The following is a 23529-nucleotide window of genomic DNA, read 5'->3' as shown; positions in this document are numbered from 1 at the left end:
TACATGATATATTTTATGAAATCAATTTTGAAAAATGTTTAAGTCAATATGATATTTAAAATTCAAAGTTCTATTGGTTTTCATTATAACTAAAAAGTAATTTATATCTTAAAAAATTAACAAAATACTATTCTTGCATCAGTATTATATTATAATCATGAATATTATACAATAATTGTTCATGCATAGTTATATAAAAAAAATATGGAAGTACTTGTGTTTTAAATGTTATTTGACTAAAATAAATGATGTAAACATTTCATAAATTACGTAAACTAGAGTAGATGATACCCTTTCATAGAGCCAAACTACAGCTATACCTGTTTATAATGTTTAAAATTATGATAATTTAGCATTTGTACACTTTTCCAATATATTTCTAAATTATACAAATATTTTTTTTTTTAATTTGTTACATTCAGTAAACTACATTGGACATTGCTGTATAAGATTAGACTCTCCACTTTCTTAGTTTTCTAGAAAATCATAATTTATATTAATAATCTCTTTTAGAGTATCTATCTATTGAGTTCATTTTCCAATCTATGTAATACGTCATAATCTTGTGTTGGTACCTTAAATCGTATTATATTTTACAAATACTGACTGCTTCAACATGTTTATTTTGAAAAACCAAAGGAAACATTCATAATATTTTATAACCTAACATTGTGTATTGTTGTAGCTTTCGTCGTATAAAATAATAGCATAAAACAAAATTAACTTCAGATTTTTTCTGTTTCGATGGTAACCACATTTAATTTGTTTTCTAATATTTATAAGTCGTAGAAGTTTCTTATTATTCTACATGCTCTTTGTGTCTAGCAGACCAAGTTAGACATCCGTATTATCCATTTATCTTATGATACCGATGGATAATTTTTTTTTTCAAACTATTAATATAAACAATTATAACCAATACAATAAGATTAATATATTTTTTAATTCGTACGCGTTATCCATGTGTAACATTTTTCTGTATACAACATGATATTTCCTATGTTTCATGCGTACTCACATATTTTTCGTGTTCGGTTCACCTTTTATGAGGAAAATAAAATGTTTTAATTTAATATATCCACCCACAGAAGCGTATTATTTTCAAACCAAAAACAACAACTTAAAAATGTTATATTAATTTTTTGTTTTTTGTTCTTTCGGCCAAACGAAATCGAATAATTCACCAAGAATAGATATGTTCCATAACTTTTGGCACTGGAGCGGAAAAAAACTTTATGGTTCGCAGAGAAAGAATCCGCCTTGCCTTAGTATCTACTCCCCAGTCCATCACCGCCACACCTACTTACAACCTCCTTATCACCTTTATACATAAATATTATACGTATACATTATAATATATATATATATATTTATTTATACTCACGTAGTATACGAGTTTAAGGTTTGCTTATGGTATAAAACTTTTCGTAGAAATTGTTTTCAAGGAAACCTCGTCTCTTCCGCCACCGTCGTGTTCATTTCGAGTAATTCTTCAGGTGTCAGACGCGAACTGGGGCGGCCGGTCTGTAGTAATTCAATTTATCCACTCGCTGAAAAATTGATAGAATCCGTAACTCTTACCCGGTAAACCCGGTAACAAAAGGCTCGAGATGGCCAACGGTCTAAGGTGAAAAAACAGCAGCCAGAAGACGCGAGAACGTGCGTTTAGTATATAATATAATGTACTGTTGGTACGAGTTAGGTGAGAAATGATCTTTAGTCACGATTCCACGACCTGTGGCTTTTTATATAATATTATCTCCTCCCACCACCGTTATCATGGTCATTGTCACTTACATTTGTAAGTGTATAATATGCATAATATTGTACACAAATAATTGTTGATCAATAACCGCTATCGCTATTGCTTATCGACAATCCGTGTATATAAATAATTTTCTATTGCATGAAAATGTCTTTACATAATAGTATAATACACAATAATTTCGAAAATATGAAGATTATATACCTACCAAACATTACACAAGTTACACATGATCACCTATAACGTTGCAGTATTTGAATAAAATACAATTAATAATATTATTTAAATATTTAAATATTTTAGTTCTGATGGCCGGCGCGTTGTGTAGGCAATTTCGGTACATCTCTGTGTAGGTGGCCTCCGAGAGTTAACCCGCGGTATGTTAGCAGTTGAATCAGTATAATATTATTATTTTCATTTCGACGACTAGACGTGTACTATATTATTATTGTTAATGATTACTCTTTACTCGTATGAACTATTTTTATTTTGTTTTAACCAAATCGATTAGACAAATTCACAGATTTCAAATACTACGCGACAACAGATCGAACGTTTTTTCTACATCATGATTAAATATTGAAATGAATTATATTTTCCACTTATAGTTTTAGTTATAATATAATTGGAAACTCTATGTTGATGCAGAATAAATAATAATATTTATAATGCAAATAAATTACTTTCTAGGAAGATTAATATCCAATTCCTATCATATTGGTTTTTACTACTGATAAAGACAAAATAAAGTTATAGTTTATTTTTTTTATCATCTTGGACAATTGTTAATTTGTTTTTATACATACCATGTTTTGGATGGTGAGGTAGAGGGGAACGACAAATATGTCACATCATATACAATAAAATATATTAACACAAATACTACTGACTCAAGGATTACAATAATACATTGTACACTAGTATTACATGGACTGTATACACGGGCATGGATCATGCTATCATATTATTGATCTAATTACATCCGCGAGGTCATCCTAGTAATACTGCAGTTTTACGCTCGGTTAGGTTAGTAGAATCATTTAAATATTAATTGCTAAAACGATTCATGTCAGTCTAATACAATAATACACATTAGCTCGATAACGTGCGAGCATAGGATTTATTTTATTTCATTAAAATCTCTCAGCATCTTGCTATACGATACGGTACTATAATATGGTACGTTCGCCGACAAGCCGTGTACCCGCAAACGGGTAAAAAAAAACAATATAAAAAATAAGAAAGTCTGAGCGGAGAAAAATTACATTTATTACGGGTACATAATAATGTTAATAATAATAAGTGTAATAATACGCAGTGGATGTATACGTGAGGAAACGGCGCCTTTTGCGAGCAGGGCGAAAAAACGGGGGAAAAAATTACCTACGTTACACTCACTTACGTGCAGCGCCGAGATTATAAATCGTTTTCGGCTTGCTAAAAGTTGTATAATAAACTTTCAATATGATCACGGCCGTAATAATATAAATAATACATAATAAATGTGAACGCGCCCGTTAATGACTTTCCGAGGACAGCTTTATATCGCGTATATACACTGCAGTGCTGCAAGGGTGGGCACGGCGGTGCGGCGCGGTGGCTGAGGTTGTTACGGGGGTGCTGCGATACGAGGGTGGAAAAGCGAGGGGGTACAGTCACTCGGGGGCGGCGGCGGCGGCGAAGAAGGCCGAACGGAATTTATTAAGGCACAACTTCTTTGACACCCCGCAACGGCCGGCACGAGCGCAGAGTCCTCTCGCCGCGGCCAAACGCGCACGCCACCGTCGCCACCGTCGCCACCATCGCGCACCACCGAAAAGCCGTTATCTCTCTATTATAAAACGGTTATATTTTATAAGTTCGTACGCATCATCGTGCCACGCGTATATAGGTGTAAACCCGTGCACTTTAGGTATTATAAATAAATATGTCCATATATTATTGTATGATATATATTAGGCGGACGGACCGAACGCTTGTATATAATAAATATGTGTGTACACACACCGTATTAACGGTGCACGCGAGGATTAAAACCGCATTTTATATCGTGTCAACTGATTTATCTCTATCCTCGCGTGCATTCCGCGCGACCGCAGCCATTATACGTGCCTCGACCGATCGCTATATACACACATAATATATATATTATATGTGTGCTGTACACCTCCCCCCCCCCCCTGAAGCCGTCGTGTGTGTTATTGCACGCGCCGCACGAGCACTCTCGCGCGTTCTGATTTCCCTCTCGCCAGCCCGACCGCGACCGTCACGACGTTTTTTACCCCACCGGCTCAAGTTTTTTTTTATACATATTATACCTTCGTGATATAATATAACGCGTATGTTTCCGTATTCTTTTTTATTTTATGTATATTTTTTTTATTTTATAGAGGTTGATAAATCACGAGGGAGAAAGAAATTTTTAAAAAATTACTCCGGTCGGTTCATTACGGTTGTCTGCGTACATAAACTCGTTAAATAGAGAGGAAACGATAAGTTTCTTTGAAAATATGTGGCACGCAATGGTGTCGGCCCGACATCGTCGTCGTGGTCGTCGGATATTTCAGGGTTATACAGTGCGGTGACATTGGTGCCCAACAATTATTTATGTACTATGAGCTGTTATATTATTCTTATGATATTATTATACGGATTATTCATTTAGTAATACCTATATAACCGTAAATGGTTGATCGCGCAACGTAGAATAACTTCTACATCATAGTACATATTAAATATAATAGTATAATCGCCCACTCGTTTTAAACAATGTACCCATCTATATATATATATATATATTGTGTTACAAGTATTATTGCTACAATAAGTTATCATTTTAATTTCGTTATTGCGACTTAAGTTAAATTAGCTATTGATTAACATTGTTTTGTGAACTATCCACGTGTACCTAAAACCGTTCTATATCCGAACGAGAATTATTATTATTTCAGCTGTCCTAAAAACAATCTGCTGAACATTTTCAAAATCAGGTATCGGGACACACGTATACACGTCTTTCGCACGCGTATACATTGTTCGTAGAAAATCACACTGTATGGTTTTTTATTTTAAATATATATTATTGTATTATGATGCTTTATAATATTTTATACCTACTAAAATAATCTATTCAACAAAATGTACATTTTTCGAAGGTTTCTCCGTGTTTTATTTGTTAATCTCGAACCAGCAAGTCCAATTTAACTACTGGATCAAAACATATTAAATAGACGACGTCATATTGTCTACAACGATGTCTTGAATTCATATATTCAACAATACAGGCCATTGTTAATAATTATGAAGCAAACATGTATTCATACAATATTATAAACTGCAAATGAGGTGACTGGATACTGGTGATATAATAGAATATTGTTAGATGGCTGGTATTTTTTTGAACCGACAAAATAATATTATTATTCAGTCACAGATTGCATTTTTACAATTGTTGTCGATTCTAAACGCGTCAATTATCCAAAAAATGTACTTGCCTGGTATGGTCTTTCGTTATGCAAAAATATTCTTGTACAATCTTCTGAGAAAAATATTTCAGATAGATATTAGATTGCACGGAATACCGTATGATATTTATGTACATTGAAAACATCTTCGAGCAGGGAATTATTATGTAATATAGGTATAATAAAACATTACAAGAATAACTTACATATTATATTAGCCGAAAAAAAAATATATATTTGGATGCAACTTACTAGAAATTCTGCATTTATCTGTTTTTTCCAAGACTATCTACACCATGGTCTGGAAATAAATTCGTTAAAACTAAAATGTAAATATGAGGAAAAGAGTAATTAAATATATTACGCATAAATAAAATTATGACGGAGGTTGTATTTCACTTATTTTTATTTGCATTCGAAATGATAGACACTAATAAAAGACAAGATAAAACAATTATAATAATTCATAATTTGACTTTGTGCATCTTCTTGAAGAATTCCAACATAAGTGATTGAATTTTAATATTCATTATTCAGAATAACAAACAATATACTGTAATGTTTATCAAATTATTAATTGTTTTAATGTGTATATTTTAAAATGATTATAATGTAATTGAAATTGTCCTAGAAATTAGAATAGTTGGGGAAAAAAATGTAATACATTACACGTTATAGTTTATTATTTGGTATACGTCAGTAATTGTTTTAACTTATATTGATTTATCTCAAAAACGTTATGTTTTGAATGGAATTGTTTACTTGTCCGTAAAACGTATAATCATTTTATTCATTATTTTTTTTCAATTTGAATACAAAAATTAAATTTGTAATCAAATATTATTAAATATTAATCTTATATTGCATTTATTATGACGTGGTTATACGACGTAACTATTCATAAGTTACATAATAACATATTATTATGGTTGTTTGTCAAATATTAGAGCTTTTGATAACTAATTTATAATATTAAAGAAATTGTAAATTATTTGCTTGTAAAACAACATTAGTACGTACCGGCCATCGTTGCTAGCACTCGGATGGGTGACCACCGGGGTTTTTTAGCAACACATCCTTGCCACACATACCCAAACACGTGTTACAATCAATCCTACCAACAAAAAAAAAACATACTAAAAACCTATACAAATAACTCATGTTTCGTCAATATAAATCATGTGAGAAGCTACCCGCAATAAACTTATTATTGTTATATTTATCATAACTTAATTATTATGTACAATCGTATAATAATATATTTCACTGATTAAAATCTCGAATAATTTTATATGGATTAGTTGATAAAACCTAAAGTAATTTTATAAATTGAAAAGCTTAATATACAAACGAAATGATACAGTTAATTTTTTTTTTAATCCAATTCCATTACAGTAATGTGTTGTGATAGCTGATATTATTATATGGCGAAGTGAAATGGTCGATTTTTAAAGTTAAATGATTAAGTAACAAATTAATGAAAATAAATTATTGGTATAATAAAATAAAGTACACAATACGCCATATATTTTTTGGTAGAAGTTTTTCAAGGCAAGCCCCCGTTTATTTCAAATACTCTTAATGTCTTTTTTACATATCTTGCATTGTATATAATTTCCAAAGTTATAATTTCAATGTCCCTACGCACTTAGTATTTCAATTCATACATTTTTTGTACATTATGGACTTACAATTTACTTTTCAAATACCTAGATGACCAAAAGAATCAATGCTTATTAAATAAGCATATTTTCATAACTTCAACTGATATAAAGAAAATATTTTTTTTTAAATTACATATTATGCTTCCCATCATAATGTATAATAATATACTTTTTTTATCGTACCTATAATAAGGATAACATGCAATTGCATACTTTGCAATAATCACGTTTTTGTTCTAAAAGTGAACAGCTATCCATAATCATGTGGCCATCATTATGTACTGATTGTTTTTGAAAAGTATTAGTGTTAATTTTGAAAATTCATTAACTGTATTTTGTGATTCTAAATAACTATTTTACTTTATCTTGTAAGTTTAGTAATTTATCTAAGAACACCAATTAAACTAGTTCAGATTTCAAAGACCAAAGTTGACTCAAAGTAAACTCATTATAAATAATATAATATTAACATAGTTTAATGAAAGAAGTAGGTCGTTTATTCTTAACACAATTAATAAAACATCGTTTAACTTCGTAAAAAGAAAAATTGTATTATAATATGTATTGCGTAGCAGCTATATTGTACAAAATATATTATTATCTTCTTTATGAAAAAAAAGATAACATAACTAATGTGATGCTTAAATTATTATTTCAGTGTGTATTCTTAATTGTCGTCGTCAGCTTCAATAAAGCACATTATTGTAATAATAGCATCAAACGATATCCGGAAATGGATATTAATATATTATAGTATAATAGCATATATTTATATATACATATATACATATTATATCTACCTCATAGCACGTCCTTCCTTGTCACCGAATCTCACAGCAATGGCAGCAGAAGAGAGGTCGTCCTCAATCGCCTTACTCGATGCTACCCCCCTCCATACACCCCGACCCCGCCGCCCTTGACTACCGTAATACTACCCTTCACTTTTCGCGATCGTTCTCACCCCCCACGCACATTTCCATGCCATTTTAAATTACTCCTAGTCGTTTCCTATTCCGAATCCTTCTACGCATGCATTTCTCGAATTCTCTTTACCGCTTTGCGTTCGCGTTCTCAGCCCTCTCGCAACACACGTTCGAACCACTTTAACCTATACACTTTCGTCTTATCTGCAGCGCAGGATGCAGGTAACTCTATAACAGCTCCACCCCTCGTGTATATATTATTGTGTATGGAAACATATTCGTGTATACTTAACTCGATATATAATCTCATTTACACCACACACACATGTCTATCCGTATACGAGGTTAGCGTTCCCGTTAGTATTTTTTTCAACAGTTACGTGTACGTATTTATACGAATGTTAGTTCTGCTGTTCCTCGGCATGCATTGTGCCAACTGTCTCGTATGATTAGGTAGGTATTGTTCGTATATCCGGTCGAAATAAGGTTATAAATGCCATGGAATTTATTCATACTTGAAAATAAAATACAGTAGATACACGATAATAATTACGGTATCCCTTATGTCTAATGCGTTTATACTTTGGAAGGAAATATACATATCTAATGTGAATGTATAAAAAATAAAATATTAACGAACATTGTTTATTTCATAATTTCACTTTTTACTTAGAAATATTAAAACTATAACCTTTAATACTTGTGTATTATTATATTTTTAAATTTCTAATGGAAACAACTAACTGGAACAACCAGATATATATTATATATGAAAAAAAAAATTAAGCATTTTTGAATAACAAAATTTTAACGAAATTTGAGAAAACCTCTTAAGAGTCTTTATTTTAAAATTAACGCTGGCACGAAGTGCCAAAATAATTAATTTATAAGCGAAAATATAAGGTATTCGCCTAGAACTATTTCCATAGTATTTCAATACTATAACTAAGATTTATTGTAACGCGGGTTTGCAGTATTGTACCTTTTCACGATTTCTTGGGAAATACTGATAATTTCCATAAATTAGTCATAATAAATGTCTAGAGTAGCATCCGAGTAAAATTTCAAACCGAAGTGTTGCGTATATCAGCATTATGTCACCATGATAATTATTAATTTTGCAGCTTCCCTGGCAAATGATTTCATATACGTTTTAAAAAGACACAATACATAAAAAGTAAAATGAACATTTTTACAAAAATGTATATAAATCATATTATATTACAGATGTGGGTAATACATTTTGGTTCAATAAAACAATAATACCTACCTAGTAATAATAATAAATTGGAATAGATGTGTGTTTATAATACATAATGTAGGTATGCAATTTTAGTGAAACACCCATATATTATGTATATTTTACGTTTTCATGCTTACGTGTAATTTTCGACGATTGCCATTAGTTTTGTTTAATTTATGTGATATAATTTGTTGTATCAAAACGCATATTTAGCTGTTTACTAACTAGCTGTGTTTGCCTATATCATACAATCAGACATTGTACCTTTATAATATATTATTTGAATATTTCACAATGACTTCATTATAACACATTTACACGTGTTTCATAATATATGATCTAAGTACTGATAATTATACTTTGAAATATTATATTAAGTGTATAACAGTACAAATTATACCTATCGACAATTATGTACCAATACTATTAATATCATCAATTTCGAAAAAAAGTTTAAATACAAATATAATAATTTAAATTTTACAGTAATCAAATTAATATTAATTAATGAAATACAGTTTGATTTTATCGTTATGAATAATTAAAGTTTTTTTAAGACCTCAAAATGTGTTTGCGAACATTAATTTTATTAAATCTTATAATTCTGTTTTATTTTTTATTTTTAGCCGAATGTCTGCGAGCCAATATTAGCTATAAAATATATATTATATTTGTAGTACATACAGTCGAGAAAACTGAACAAAATATACTTAACTCTTTAACGCTCACCATTCGTCGATTCGACGAACACTGATCATTTTATACTGAATATTGTTAGTTTGTTATCTCCGCTCTCCTTACTTCAGTATAATAATATATTATATAACATAATATATTTATTACGTTATATAAATATTGATAAGTATCTTAAATGATAATATACTCCATATTATTATTGCTATCAGATAGGTTTTTTTTCGTTTCTTCGGCAACCCTAACGTCGTTGGCTGAAAGTAATATACTTAAAAGTTAAAATTGACCCAAAATGTAATAATTCTATATTATATTGTTCTACATGTATATTTGTTGATTTAACGAATGATAAGCAGTAGAAATGAAGTCGTAATCTTTGAAAGAAATTGGATATCAAATAATTAATTTTTCGTTATCATACACATTATTCAAGAATAAGGTATAATAAAATATTTACGATTAAATACATTTTTGTAAATGTTTTCAATGGATCGAATGAACGACGTGTAGTATGCCATTTTTATATGGAAATATGACGTTATTCCATTGATATGACGTCGGTATATTACGTATTTATATAATATAAGTGGTTTTCGATTATAATGATATTAAATACTGCATATCTTAATATGTTTTATGTTCGTTACAGGCATTAAACCTCAGAGCGAGAAAAGCAAAGGCGGCGAGAAGACCACAGCTAAGCAGAGACATGAAACCGGGTATCATCATCGAAAACGTTGCACAGACCAGGAGACGACTAGCCGAGACCACGTTGCTGGCTACAGCCTCATTAGCGCCCGGAAGTTCATCCATCATTGATGAAGGGCCAACCAACACCGGAAGCGGAAGTCAGGTATTAAAACATGCGCATCAAAATAGTTAACTAATATGTTTCGATACAGAACAATGCTGATCCTGTTAATACACACATGTTTAGGTATAAAACGTATTATTATAAATAATAATTGAGAGCATAATGGCAAACAGTGGTAATATGTAACACACATTACATGCATACTTATCCAATTCAATGGGCAATGGTTATACAATACTTATTGTGTACACGAATTGGTGCTTAAGATTATTAATTACAATGGATTAATTTTTATGATATTTAATTTTTTTGATGCATGTCATTGGTGAATTAATAAATAGATTAATTGATTGATGCCGTATAAGCATATTTTCAATACGATCACCGATATTTAAAATAAGAACGAATCTGTTCTATAGCTGTAGTTTATGAACAACACTTAAAAAGAAACTTTATATTTGTCTTAATTGATATTTGTTGTATATATGTTACGATAAACTACATTCAGTTATGATGTTTGAACATTAAACGAAGTAAAAATAACGAAACACATCTACCAGAGTCTAATATACTGTTTGATAACATATATTTATTTGGTAAAGAAAAACTGAACAATATTTATTATTTGTATTGAAAACCGAAGTGTTTGTTCACTATTAGTTTTAATTTAAGATGCAAATCATTTAAATTCCTATATAATAGTATATACTTCGAATATTTAATGATAAAGTATGTGTATTGCTCGACCACAAATATAAATGCGGAATAACAATAATTATTATGGTCATACGTTTTTATGAAATGTAAGTTATAATATTTTCTAGATTATATTATGAATATTTAAGTATTATATAGGTTTTTAATTTATTGGATATTTAAATATTTTGAATATTTCTGGATTAAGAAATGAAAAAATAAAGTTTTGAAAGTTTTTAAGTACGTTGTATTTTGAGTTAAAAGCGCGGCCATAACAATACGAAATAATAATATGAGTTAAATAAAATTACTATTTAAAAGTTATTTAAAAATATAAACATAATTCAAAAATGTTAAATACAAAAATTTAAAGAAAAAAATTTAATTTCTTATTCCAATTTTGTACATTACGACTTATGTCATAACGAATAAGTGTATTGAATTTGTATTGCTTTATGATTCAAATGCTGCTTAAACTTTGAAGTATATTATAATAGATTACAAAATATTATATTATAAAATGTTTTATTCATACTTAGTTATAATAGTTGTTGAAATAAATATTTCAATATCAATCATTTACATTTTATATAGTTAATAATTCATATTATACACGCATGTGAATATAAATAGGTATTCAAACATTTCACAGACCGACAAAAAAAACTAAATTGTTATGTTTGACCAAAATTAATTGTATCTTATTACTTAGTACCTATGCCTATCATTCCAATTGTCGAATGCCAAAAACTGCCTAAAAAGTATGATTATTCGTTCGACATTATTTAACTTCAACACAATAAATTTACAGTAAAACACTTATATACTACAATAATACTCCAACAGTATGTATACTGTATATATTTATACATCAAAATATATTTCATGTTATACATTTTTCATAGTTTGAGTCAAAAAATAAATAAATATTAAGAAATACTATATATTTCCTCGGGGAATGTAAATGTGTGAAGACTATGTTCTTCATTACTAATATAATATATTATTTCGTATTCTACTTATTCGTCCTGTTCTTGTTCTTGTTGTTGTTCTTATTCTTCTTCTTTATATTATTATTTAAGTACGAATATACACGAAAACCGTTGGTTCTTTGAGTACTAGTTGAAAAAGTTTCCATCATATTATATCAATTCGATTATATTATTGTAATGCAAATACACACTAAAACACGCTTAACACAATTAATTCAAAAGTATTTTCAAAATATTCAAATACTTCATAAATCATGGTGTACACAAATTATAATTTGTACGTGTTTATTTTTTCAAATCTTAATGAATAAATAATACAATCATGAAATAAAATTAGGAGCAATTTCATTCGAAATCCGTAAACACAAATAACTCATGTCATAGAAATATGAATTTATAAATCAAACCACTATTCGTTTTGATTGCTAAATAAGGTATATTGTAGTATTAAAAGTAGATAATCAGTCTGAATTTTATAAAATCAGTTTCACTAGTATTTTTTTAGGTTATTTAATACATAGAATTAATTTAGTTTATTCATTATTTTATTATTGTTATACATCAGTACAGTAAAAATCTTAATAGTGCATTGTATACTATTATTCTCTAGAATAATGTAATTTTGTTTAATTAAAATATTTAGTCTTTAAAATTATTTGGATTATAGTTAGTTATAAAATACACCCAACAGAATACTATTTTTGCGTGGATACCTACACGTTTTTACTAGTAAATATTATAATAACAAAAAAGTATGAAAGAGAGAATAAATTAAAATTAGGTGTGCTATTTGACAGAAAACTAAATTCGACCATTTAATATACTCATGTATATTTGGGTAGTACCTACAGTAATTTATTTCTTGCGACGTATCTTGAATTGTCTTGTTAAAATGGAATTTAAATCAATTTCAATGAAAAAGTAGAATAAAGAAGTGTTTAGTTTTATCAATATATCAAACGACACATATAAATGACACGATAACATTAAAATGTTAATTATTCTTCTGGAGATATCTTTGAACGACTTTACATATCTGGGAATGTACAAAAATACTTTATCCCTACGTTTTGTTAAATTATAATAAGTACCTATACGTATAAAGGTATTATTATATTATATTATAAAACAGTTCTTTTGGTTTATTTTGATTACCTAGGTACATATATATATACATATATATTATTTATAAACTTCCGAGTAAATTTCAAAAAATCACTTCTAATTTTCTCGATATTATGTTTAAATAAAAAAAACCCTTGTATTTTATCAGTATACGTACACAACAAACTCGACTGAGTGGGTCACGCAATGTCCTCTGCTATCATTATAACACACATAATAATGCGTATGCTTTCGGGGTGTTTTAATGGGTTTTTTGTGTTAACAGGACGACGAAGAAGAGGGCGGATCACCCGGATCGGATGACTGTCACATCATACATAACGACAAATCTACAGACTTTATCCTGTCCACGGTCATGGAAGAAACTGCGTAAGTGTAAATCTGTCTTAGTACTCGTTCTTATGTTATAATTGACTTAATATTTGAAACTCGTCCTATTAAACTACAAACTCAATGTTAATTATTATATCATTTTATTTTGGAAAATTTAGAGATACGGTTGTTCGAAAAACCAAATCATAAATCACAGGTTGTCTACTCTATCGATTTACATTGTTTGTGTTTACTTTACATATTTCATCAGTTGATAGCCCTTTTTAAAATTAATTTGTGTATAACTTATAGCACATTGATAAAGTATTCATTGTTTCATTTCTTGATTTTTAATTTCATAGAATATTTAAATTAGATATGAAAATCAACAAACGACGTTAGTAAACTATGAAAGTACAGGATATAATATAAAACCTAGGGAAAACATAATATATAAATATTAAATACCATTTATGGTTCACGACTTTGCGTTCAAAATAAATTAATACTGAGAGCCAAAAATAAAATACAGCAACAGTAAAAAATTATTCAAAATATATTTTAAAACAACATAAGTAAATGTTTCTAAATATTATACATTTTTGTCAGCCTAAAGTTAGAGATACTATTATTTAATTAAAAACCATTCAGCATAGCTTTAATTCACAAAAAAAACTTAAGTCAATATTGAAATCCAGATAAGTTATTAAACGATAATTATATTAATTAATATATTCATCAAATAAAAATGAGAGAAAAAGTATCATTTTTTAAATAAAATAAATTGAAATTGATAGTTTTATTGTATATTATACGATTTGTATTATGTTCTCAAACAGTATAACCATTTTTTAAAACATAAATTAAATATCATTGAACTTCCTTTTATTTAAGGGTCTTCAATTTTAAATCATTTTAGAATTGTTATAAGAGTTTGATTAATTAAATTATAATATAATATTAATTATTGATAATAAGTTAAATATTTTAAATGCAATAAATTGAATCGCAGAATATAATAGCTTTTTAGAAATCATTCAGCTATTTGATGAAAAATCACTGAACAAATTTAAGAATTTAAAATTATAATTTGTAACATTTGTTAAAAACGTTTTATTTTAGCATAGTGGATTCAATATTTATTGTTTGAATAAAGATATAAAATAAACTTAAGAATTGTTTCATAATTAACTGAGTTTAACTATGATTAATTCAACAAAGCAAATACTGATATAATTCATAACTATATCGTAAATAAAACTAATGGGTATAGTTTACTTTTTATTAATTTAAAAACAATTATCATGTTTATGATTCATATATCTTCTGAAAATATTAAATAACTAATTTGACATTAATATAATATATTAGATAATTATTGCAATAATATTATTCAATATGAAGATAAACATTCATGTTGAATAATAAACAGAATTTTCATGAGCTTACAACTAAATGCCTCTCTTTCGGTATTCCACTCAAACATATATATATTTTTTTTTATCATGAACGATCAAAGTTAACACAATAATTCAGGCTATATAATTATGAATTAATAATAATGGTTTTTTCTCTGAACTTGCAATTCCAGAAAAAAAAGTAAAAACGATGATAATTTCTTCTTTTCCAATTAGTTTGTTCTTGGAATAATAAATAAATCAGTTATGTTAAAATACGTTTTTAAAAATAAAACAAAATATTCAAATATGTATGAATAATTATAATCCCTAGTATAATGTATCAATTTAAAATACATTTACATGATTTTTAAATATAACTCCTAGTTATACTTATGTCAATTTTGTGGATAATTTTTTGTTTTATATTAAGTTTGTATTATGTACCTACCATTAATATTCTATCGAAATCCTACCCATTTTCTTTAAATCTTAATCTCGCAAAATCAACTTTAAATATCGTTAAACTGTCTAAGAAATCAAAAGTAATTTCATAAAAAATTCAAAACTGTAACTAAAATCAATAACTTTCATTTCGACTTCTAACACTGTTTCAAATTGAGAAAAACCGAAGACGGTAATTATTTTGATACGGAGTACTATACAAATTACTATAATAATACTGAACTATAGCTATACACCAAGGCGGTAATATAGTGTTATAAGAGGATACAATGTGTGTTATGTGAAAAAATTGGAAATTAATTCCATTTCTAATCATATATAATACACACTTTAGAGGAATGTTGTGACCGTTAACGAATAATCTCTCGTGAGGCTAAGACTGTTATTTTGATGATCGCGTTTATGCGAAAAACAAATTGTCGTGTAGCCATAATACGATATTGTTATTAATGAATATAAAGCGTCAATCCCTGAAGGAATAATAATAATAATAATAATAATAATAATAATAATTCATATTTCCTGACGCGGCTCGAATAAACTAAAAGTTATAACTTTGCGTCGATCCTCAGTTGTCCGTTAGAGTCGTGCACGGACGACCGTTCAAATGGGTCGACACTAAAACTAAAACTTTGCGTAGACGACGACGACGACGACGACGACGACGATAACCGCCGAACTGTAAACGTGCGAGACATGATATAATGGAAAGTCGGCGTGGGGACGACTCGGTGCTTTGATGAGACTTCTCGTCCCGTTTAATCGCGGTCGGACGTACACACCCGCCACCGCCGCCAACGGCTTATTGCCAGCGTACAAGGGCAAAACTAGCTATCATTTCCAATATAATGACTGCAAATAATAATCGCTCACCGGGTAGTCGTGTCGGACCGGCCGGGTGTCCGCGGTGCGTTGGACCCATTCGAGTTTGCAATGTGACGACGATTCGGCGGAACGCGAACGATCGTTATTACAATAATAATAATAATAATAATAGTAATAATAGTAATAATAATTGTCTTATTCGTGCGCGTCTGCACGCTCGATGTCACTGTGCTGCAGCGTCGTTTTAATTCAGCGAATGCTTTAGATGTTTTATCGAACGATAATTGTTATTTTAATTGAATCGCGCGCCGACCGCTATCGCGAGAAAATTGAAAAAGTTTTCCACGCGATGATGGTAAAGCAAACTTTATTACGTTTTCCAGTATAAGTACGCCGAAGATAATAATTGTTCGTGGGCCTATTTTCTCTGTAGTAGTAGGAGCTATGCGATGCCCGCGTGTTTCGCTATATAGATCAATTATAGTTAGACAGTATCAGTGCTGTAACCCGTAACCAGAACATTTTTTTTTTTGCTGGGGGAGGGGGGGTATTTCATCTAGTTCTTGTAAAACAAGAATACTTATCAGCTGTTCCTTTATTTTAACCTAGCCTACGTCACTGGCTGGTTTGGTATAAGGTGCAAAATTATTTTTACAAATCCCATTGAGCAACCGTTGCCCACTACAACTACAGCTCGGTAGTAGAAATAAAAATCGTCGAAGTATAAGTCTACATTATTTCGTACCTATAAAGCTCATTTTAGAAGTATATAATACCTAAAGAACAAATCCCTGATAAATAATGTAACACTTAAGCTGGGTGGTATAAAGTAGATTTATGAACTGTCCTTATTCGCACTTTGCATTTCTATATATATTATATTATACATTACATCACTGCTGCATCCATTGCATTGTTTCCTCGGTACAATAATAATACATAATATGCGAGATAACGATTATACTATTATACTAGAACCTGCTACGAAGTACCTATATCGAGCTAAATATTTGTGTTGCAGGATGGTGGCGACGTTGGCCACGCCATCCAACCTAACTGCCGACCCAAACGGAAACTTGGGTTCCAGACCACAGGATATCGATCTTGTAACAAGGGTCTTAAACCCTAACCAAACAGTCAGCTCCATTAGCGACAAGATCGGTGATAAGGTAAAATAAAAAAAACCTTATTTTAAACTATTATATTACAAAGTGCGCTTGATGTACAGGATTATAGCAGAAAGGTATTTGGTAAGATAATAAACAGAGAATAGTTAAGCGTGCGCATTTCTCATTTCCTTCGTTATCCTTTAATAATGCATTCATGATTATATTCAAATTGTGTTTATAGATTTTTTTAACTATATTTATATAGGTACTACCATTTATACAAATGTTTCAATTCGTATCTCATTTAAGAAGTCTGTATCCATTGAGAGAGCTAACAATTTCTTTTTTTTTATGTAAAGTATTATCCCCTTTAATGAAAATTGTTAATTAGATGATTATTTTATGCATTCTCTTGGGAGGATGCGTAATCGTTCTCTTTCTTATGCCAAAATTTGAATGAAATTGATTTCTATGATTTTCTAATCATCATAGCCTCATATTAACTTTAATGACCCATATCTTTATTCATAATATTATGTTAAATGGCATACCTATATCATAAAACCATCAGTATTTAGAGACGAAAGTTTCAGAAACTACCTATCTAAATTTTAACTTATAAACAACACAATTTTTAACAAAATATTCTGACTAGGTATCAATAATTTAAAAAAAAAAAGGAATGAATGTCATCTAATACAAAATAGTTTGTATTTCTAAAAAACGCTTCTAAAAATTACACACAAACCTAAGTGTAAAGTAAAAAGTATGGTAAAAGAAAACTTAAATTGAAAAATCAGAACTTGTATAAATTTATCATTAATGAATAAAATGAGGATGAAATAACTTTTGGTAAGTCACTGTACAGTTTATACAGTGGTTTCTCGGTAATTTTGTTACTTCAATAAACATTATTGTTATTCAGATATATGTTTGGAAAACTACAACCTCATTTAATTAAAAAATAAATCACGAACAATCATGGTATTTTTACATGATGCAATAATTAGAAAAAAAAAATTTAAAAAGGAATTTTAAAAAAAAGTATAATTTGATTTTGTAATGAGTGCAGTGGCATTTCAGTATCATGAAGCTCACACTTTTTGTGACCGATTAATTTTTCAAAGTAAAATATTTTTTAATCGCCTTGAATAAAAACAATTGATATGTTTTCAAAATCATCTATCCTTTCAGTCTTTTCACATGAATTCTCATCGTGTTCGCCATATTATGACCAAAACAATTATCATTTAAAAATTTAAAATACGTAGATATAATGTATTGTCTTAGATTACACACTTAATTACTATACAGCTTGATAATTATTACACTAAACGTGCACAATATTATGTAAAGTAAAGTTTGTATTATTTTACCTTGAATATTTCTTATCAGATTTAAAACATCTAATTTTAATAGAATTATGGTTTTAAAATTTACATAATGTTATAAATCCGTCCCCTAATCCCTACGCATAACCTTTATCGAGTCACCTTCACGGTTGCGTAGCTGTTTTCACGCAGTTTGTGTAAAACCAGTAGCGATGACACTTCGGCTTTATTTCAGAATCACAAGCTCGCTGAACCTAGGATTACAAAAGTTTGTTCAGTTTAGAAGGTCCTGCAAAGTTAAAATATTGTTCGTATTTTTTTCATCTTTTAGACCGGCAAAAAAAACTGCGGACCACCACCACAAATTATATACCTAATGCTTTGCTATAGCGATGATTTACTAGTGGATTTACCTTAATTTAGGTACCAGGAAAACGCAGAGATTCCTCGGCAGCGTCGTCACCAATCACGATGACCACGGCGTCGGCAACGACATTGACGACCACGGTCACGGTAACGGCCGCCACGGCCACCCCGACGGCCGCACCACAGCCGATAGACCGGTCCAGTCGAACGACACAGTCGTTGGTGAAACGTTCTCTGTCGTCGATGCTCCGGAACGGATCCGAGGAGGACGGTACGAGGTGTTCGAAAAAAGAATACAAGACGACAACAGAAGGGAGCAGCCGCTTCACCATATACAAGGTGAACAAGGCCAGCCGGAAGAAACGGGAAAAGTCTTCGGCAAGGAAAGAGAGAAAAGCCACGAAAACCTTGGCGATTGTCTTGGGTAAGTTTCATTGTCGTTGTTTTAAGATTAATATATTATCACCGTTATTATTATTATCGTCTAAGTGGAAAGTTTTGATTTTTCGTTGTTTGGAGAAGTGTGATCCTTGCCTTCTGTCTTTTATAGCGAAATTTGATGCATCTCATAGTCTCATACTTCTCACATTCTCACATTTTCGAGGAGAACTCGTTGAAAACTTCTATCCGATTAACAATAATTATGCAGTTTTTATAAATTCAAATCCAAATTTAATATTGATGTCAAGTATTTCATTGATAAAGATTTTAAACACCCGTGGATCGTTTATAACTACAAGTATGACATACAGACAAAATCAAATATTGAAACAAGATCGATTTGGGATTCTACAAAATATTTTAAATAATTGGAAACATCATAAATATTTATAAATAATGTTCAACCAAGTGCGCTATGAATAGATTTTTTTCCAACATCGATTATTAAAAAAAAGTGATAGAATGTTTTTTTTTATGTTTGCTCTACAATATCGCTGTGCTATACATAAATACATAATATATAAAGTCTCGTGTTATTGTTATTATTACTATAGGTATATACCAGAAACAAAATATTATATCGTCGTGTATATATATATATATTATGTACATAGCCGAAAATGATGTCTTCTGCCCGTCAGCTTTATCTTAATGTTGTACATAATATTTCGCCCGTCGTCATCTCGCGCCAAACGGATGTTTTTCTCCTCCGGTAGTGCGGAGAAAAATAATAATAATAACGGTTATAACGATACTAAAATATCGTATTTATCTTCGGAGCTCTGCACAACGTCCCTTGTATATATAAAATAATCATAATAATAATATATAGTAACAAGTCGTAATATATATATACAACCTTCTGTTAATAATATTACGAATCCGTGTGTGGTCGTTGTAACAAGAAATTCTTCTCATATCGTAATAATTTACGTATTTACCTACTTCTTGGTTTTTTTTTTTTTGTTCACATAAAGTGGTGACGGTGTTCAGATCTTTTTGATATATTTAGTTTCTCCGACCGATTTATGATTACCTACCACGGTTTTAGATACTATCTAAAGCCGTGATCATAATCCATGGACCTCAAGCAGTGAAGCATTAATTTATCATAATTCATTAATTCATATTGTATAGCTATTACCTAATGCTATTACTTATTAGTTATTAGCTTATACTTTATAGTTAATACCAAATGCTACGTGTTTGCTTGTACCAAGGAATCTATAAAATAATTTATCTGTTTTGAGCCCGAATCATGATTTCTTAAAACGTAATTTTGTGTTTATAGGTAGTAGGTAGGTACTAATACCATTTTCGATTTGACAAAGTAATTCTACCGCTCCGGCACTCCACAAATATTGCACTAATGCACTAGTATTTTGCACCAGTGCTTAATAAATCGAAAACGTAATCAAAATTTGACCCCGTAATGTAGGAATAGAGTTCTTAATAGTATGAGCACTCACTCAGCACTCACATGACAAAATAATACTATTAAAATATATGTTTATCCAAGAACAAAAGAAGAAAATCATCATTCGACACATTTTATTCTTTTACTAGCTTTCAGCTCGTTGGTGTAACCCGACGTTTGCTGTGAGTGTTAACCGATTTTGGAGGTCTAGTCGTTTGAATTATAGAAGGTCGCGCCCGGGGTCGTTCAGAACAAATATAGTATCTATGGTTAAAACTAAAAAGTTAGAGCCACAAATATGTATAGTATAGTATAGTTATTCTTATTGATATGTAATTAGAGCAATCATACTTATCCACTGCCTTGGCGTCTCGTTTCGAGGACGGGAATGGTTAAAAGCACGATTAAAGATATTATATCTTAAATCGTGGTTAAAAGTCAAGTTTGGGTGTCTATATAAATCTCTCACATCAGTAAAAATCAGTGATTGAACGGTCTTAATAGTTGGTACTGTCCAGTCTTGTGATTTTATGAAAGTGCCTATTTATTTTAAATAATGCATTTTTAAAATTATTTTAGTAATTTCAAGTTACAACTTACTATAAATAAAACATTTTTTGTCAAATAGCCATAACAAAAATATTATTGTCAGAAGATAATACATTCATGATTTAGGTATATAAATATACTCATAATCAATTTGTTATTAAAATGTATAGACAACATTTTTAGGAAGCAGGTAAGTAGGTGACGCTCTGCGCCTCTGCTGTACTGTAGATTACAAATGGATCACTATAATTTAAATATTAATGGTATTAAATTTGAATTCAACGACGATATAATATATTAATATCATTGTGTACGAAAAACGATTCTGAGCGGAGACGGATTGTCAGCCTAGGATATTTTATATTATATTTATATAGTATTATAGTTATTATTAAGAGGACGTGATAGGTTTTTTATAATATTTTAATTTTAACGCGAGTTATGAGTATTTTAAAATTGTAAATTTTTTATACATCTTAAAATACTTATAACTCGTGTTAAAATAAAAATATAATAAAAAGTCTATGAGGTTGCCTAGATAATAATCTTACCTTTAGATTTTATAAGAGGTCAGTTCACTTTAATTTTTAAATTAATGGAGCTACACGTGTTCTGCTGAGTATACAATTTGCTATGTCACGCACTTGTAAGACGGAGACAACACATGCGGGTATCGCGTCCTCTTAAGCTATACTTAGTTAACACAACGTGAAAAGTATTTCTCACTCAAAAACCTACTTGTAGGGAGGGGGACTAGTGTGGTTTATTTCTTGTCCCAATATCAATCTGTGGAACCTTGCAATCTACTAAATTGACTCCGTTTACCTTAACAAACTATAAAAAATAATTTATAATTAATTATAAACATTAATTATAAAATGTATACAACATGTTATAATATAATTTATTATTGTCATTTAAGTAATTTAATATCTGGCTATTAATCTATGAAAATAAGAGGTGCTAACGTATACACTGCCACCTTTTCATCTTTTCTTCAGCTAACTCCTCCTACAGGTTTCATGGTGTAATAAAATTGATATTATCACGAATTCCTGTTTAAAAAAAAAACATAAAGGTCGACCAAAGACTCATATAATCAAAATGTTTGTTTTTTTTAAATTTTAAATTAATGTATTTGTAACAATATTTAATAGAGTATCTGATATTTTTCTGGCTGATACAAAATCAACAAAACATCGTTGCGATAGGTTTGACTAGTATAAATTATTTTTGTCACTCGAAGATTATTGACATATGAGTCATTACCTACTTGCTACTCTACTTTGAAGCATCTACCTGCGTGTCTGCTATATCATTGTACTAGCTTAATACGTATTTTTCAATATGTTCACCTCGTCTGAATCCATCAAGCTGCGATTGACAGAGAGTGAAAAGATGAAGTTAGTGTTTGAGGAGCTGAGATCGGCTGAATTTCACATACCGTCGACGTTTCCAACCAGAGTTAGAACAGGACCGGCCATAATACGATACTCGTCGACGCCAAACGTGGCCTCAACATGTCGTCGACACTCGGTAGGAGACGCCGAGATTTATCAGTCGTTGTCAGTCCCGTTCGAACAGTCGTCCAAGTCACTTCAGCAGCCCAAAGAGATCGGACAAAACTTCCTACCAGCCAGCCCACCGGAAAACAATATGCCCGTAGCAAACTATGCAGGAAAAACGTTCCGTCATTACATGTCGCTGGTCGACCATGCGATTAGTTCCCCCGTTGTGGATACACCGGACAGAATTGACACGACAACGTGTACGTCTGAGCCGGAACTTCGGGTGACATCGGCTGGCATCCTGAAGACAAGCGAATTCGGTGACTGTCGGTGGTCCTCAGCACCGAACAACCTTCTGCGTTGTTCACTGATGGACCAACCAGAATCCGAAACGCATGACAAATGTAGTGACGTCACTCGTCAGGAGTTG

The 23529-nt window shown here is 30.3% G+C and overlaps 1 protein-coding gene across 1 annotated transcript in view; it reads left to right on the top strand.

The window, feature by feature from the left end:
- The first annotated feature begins 10303 nt into the window (after positions 1-10303).
- The window catches only part of LOC111038959 (dopamine D2-like receptor), a 50167-nt gene continuing 36941 nt past the window's right edge, over positions 10304-23529 (top strand). The window contains exons 1-5 of the mRNA XM_022322227.1: positions 10304-10312; positions 10402-10605; positions 13645-13748; positions 17400-17547; positions 19242-19608. Of these exons, the coding sequence (XP_022177919.1) occupies positions 10304-10312; positions 10402-10605; positions 13645-13748; positions 17400-17547; positions 19242-19608 (832 nt within the window). The remainder of the gene's footprint in view (positions 10313-10401; positions 10606-13644; positions 13749-17399; positions 17548-19241; positions 19609-23529) is intronic.

This window comes from Myzus persicae, unplaced genomic scaffold, assembly GCF_001856785.1.
Source record: "Myzus persicae strain clone G006 unplaced genomic scaffold, MPER_G0061.0, whole genome shotgun sequence".
NCBI lineage: Eukaryota > Metazoa > Arthropoda > Insecta > Hemiptera > Aphididae > Myzus > Myzus persicae.
Note: the sequence above shows the minus strand (reverse complement) of the source record. Positions and strands in the feature narration are given on the sequence as shown.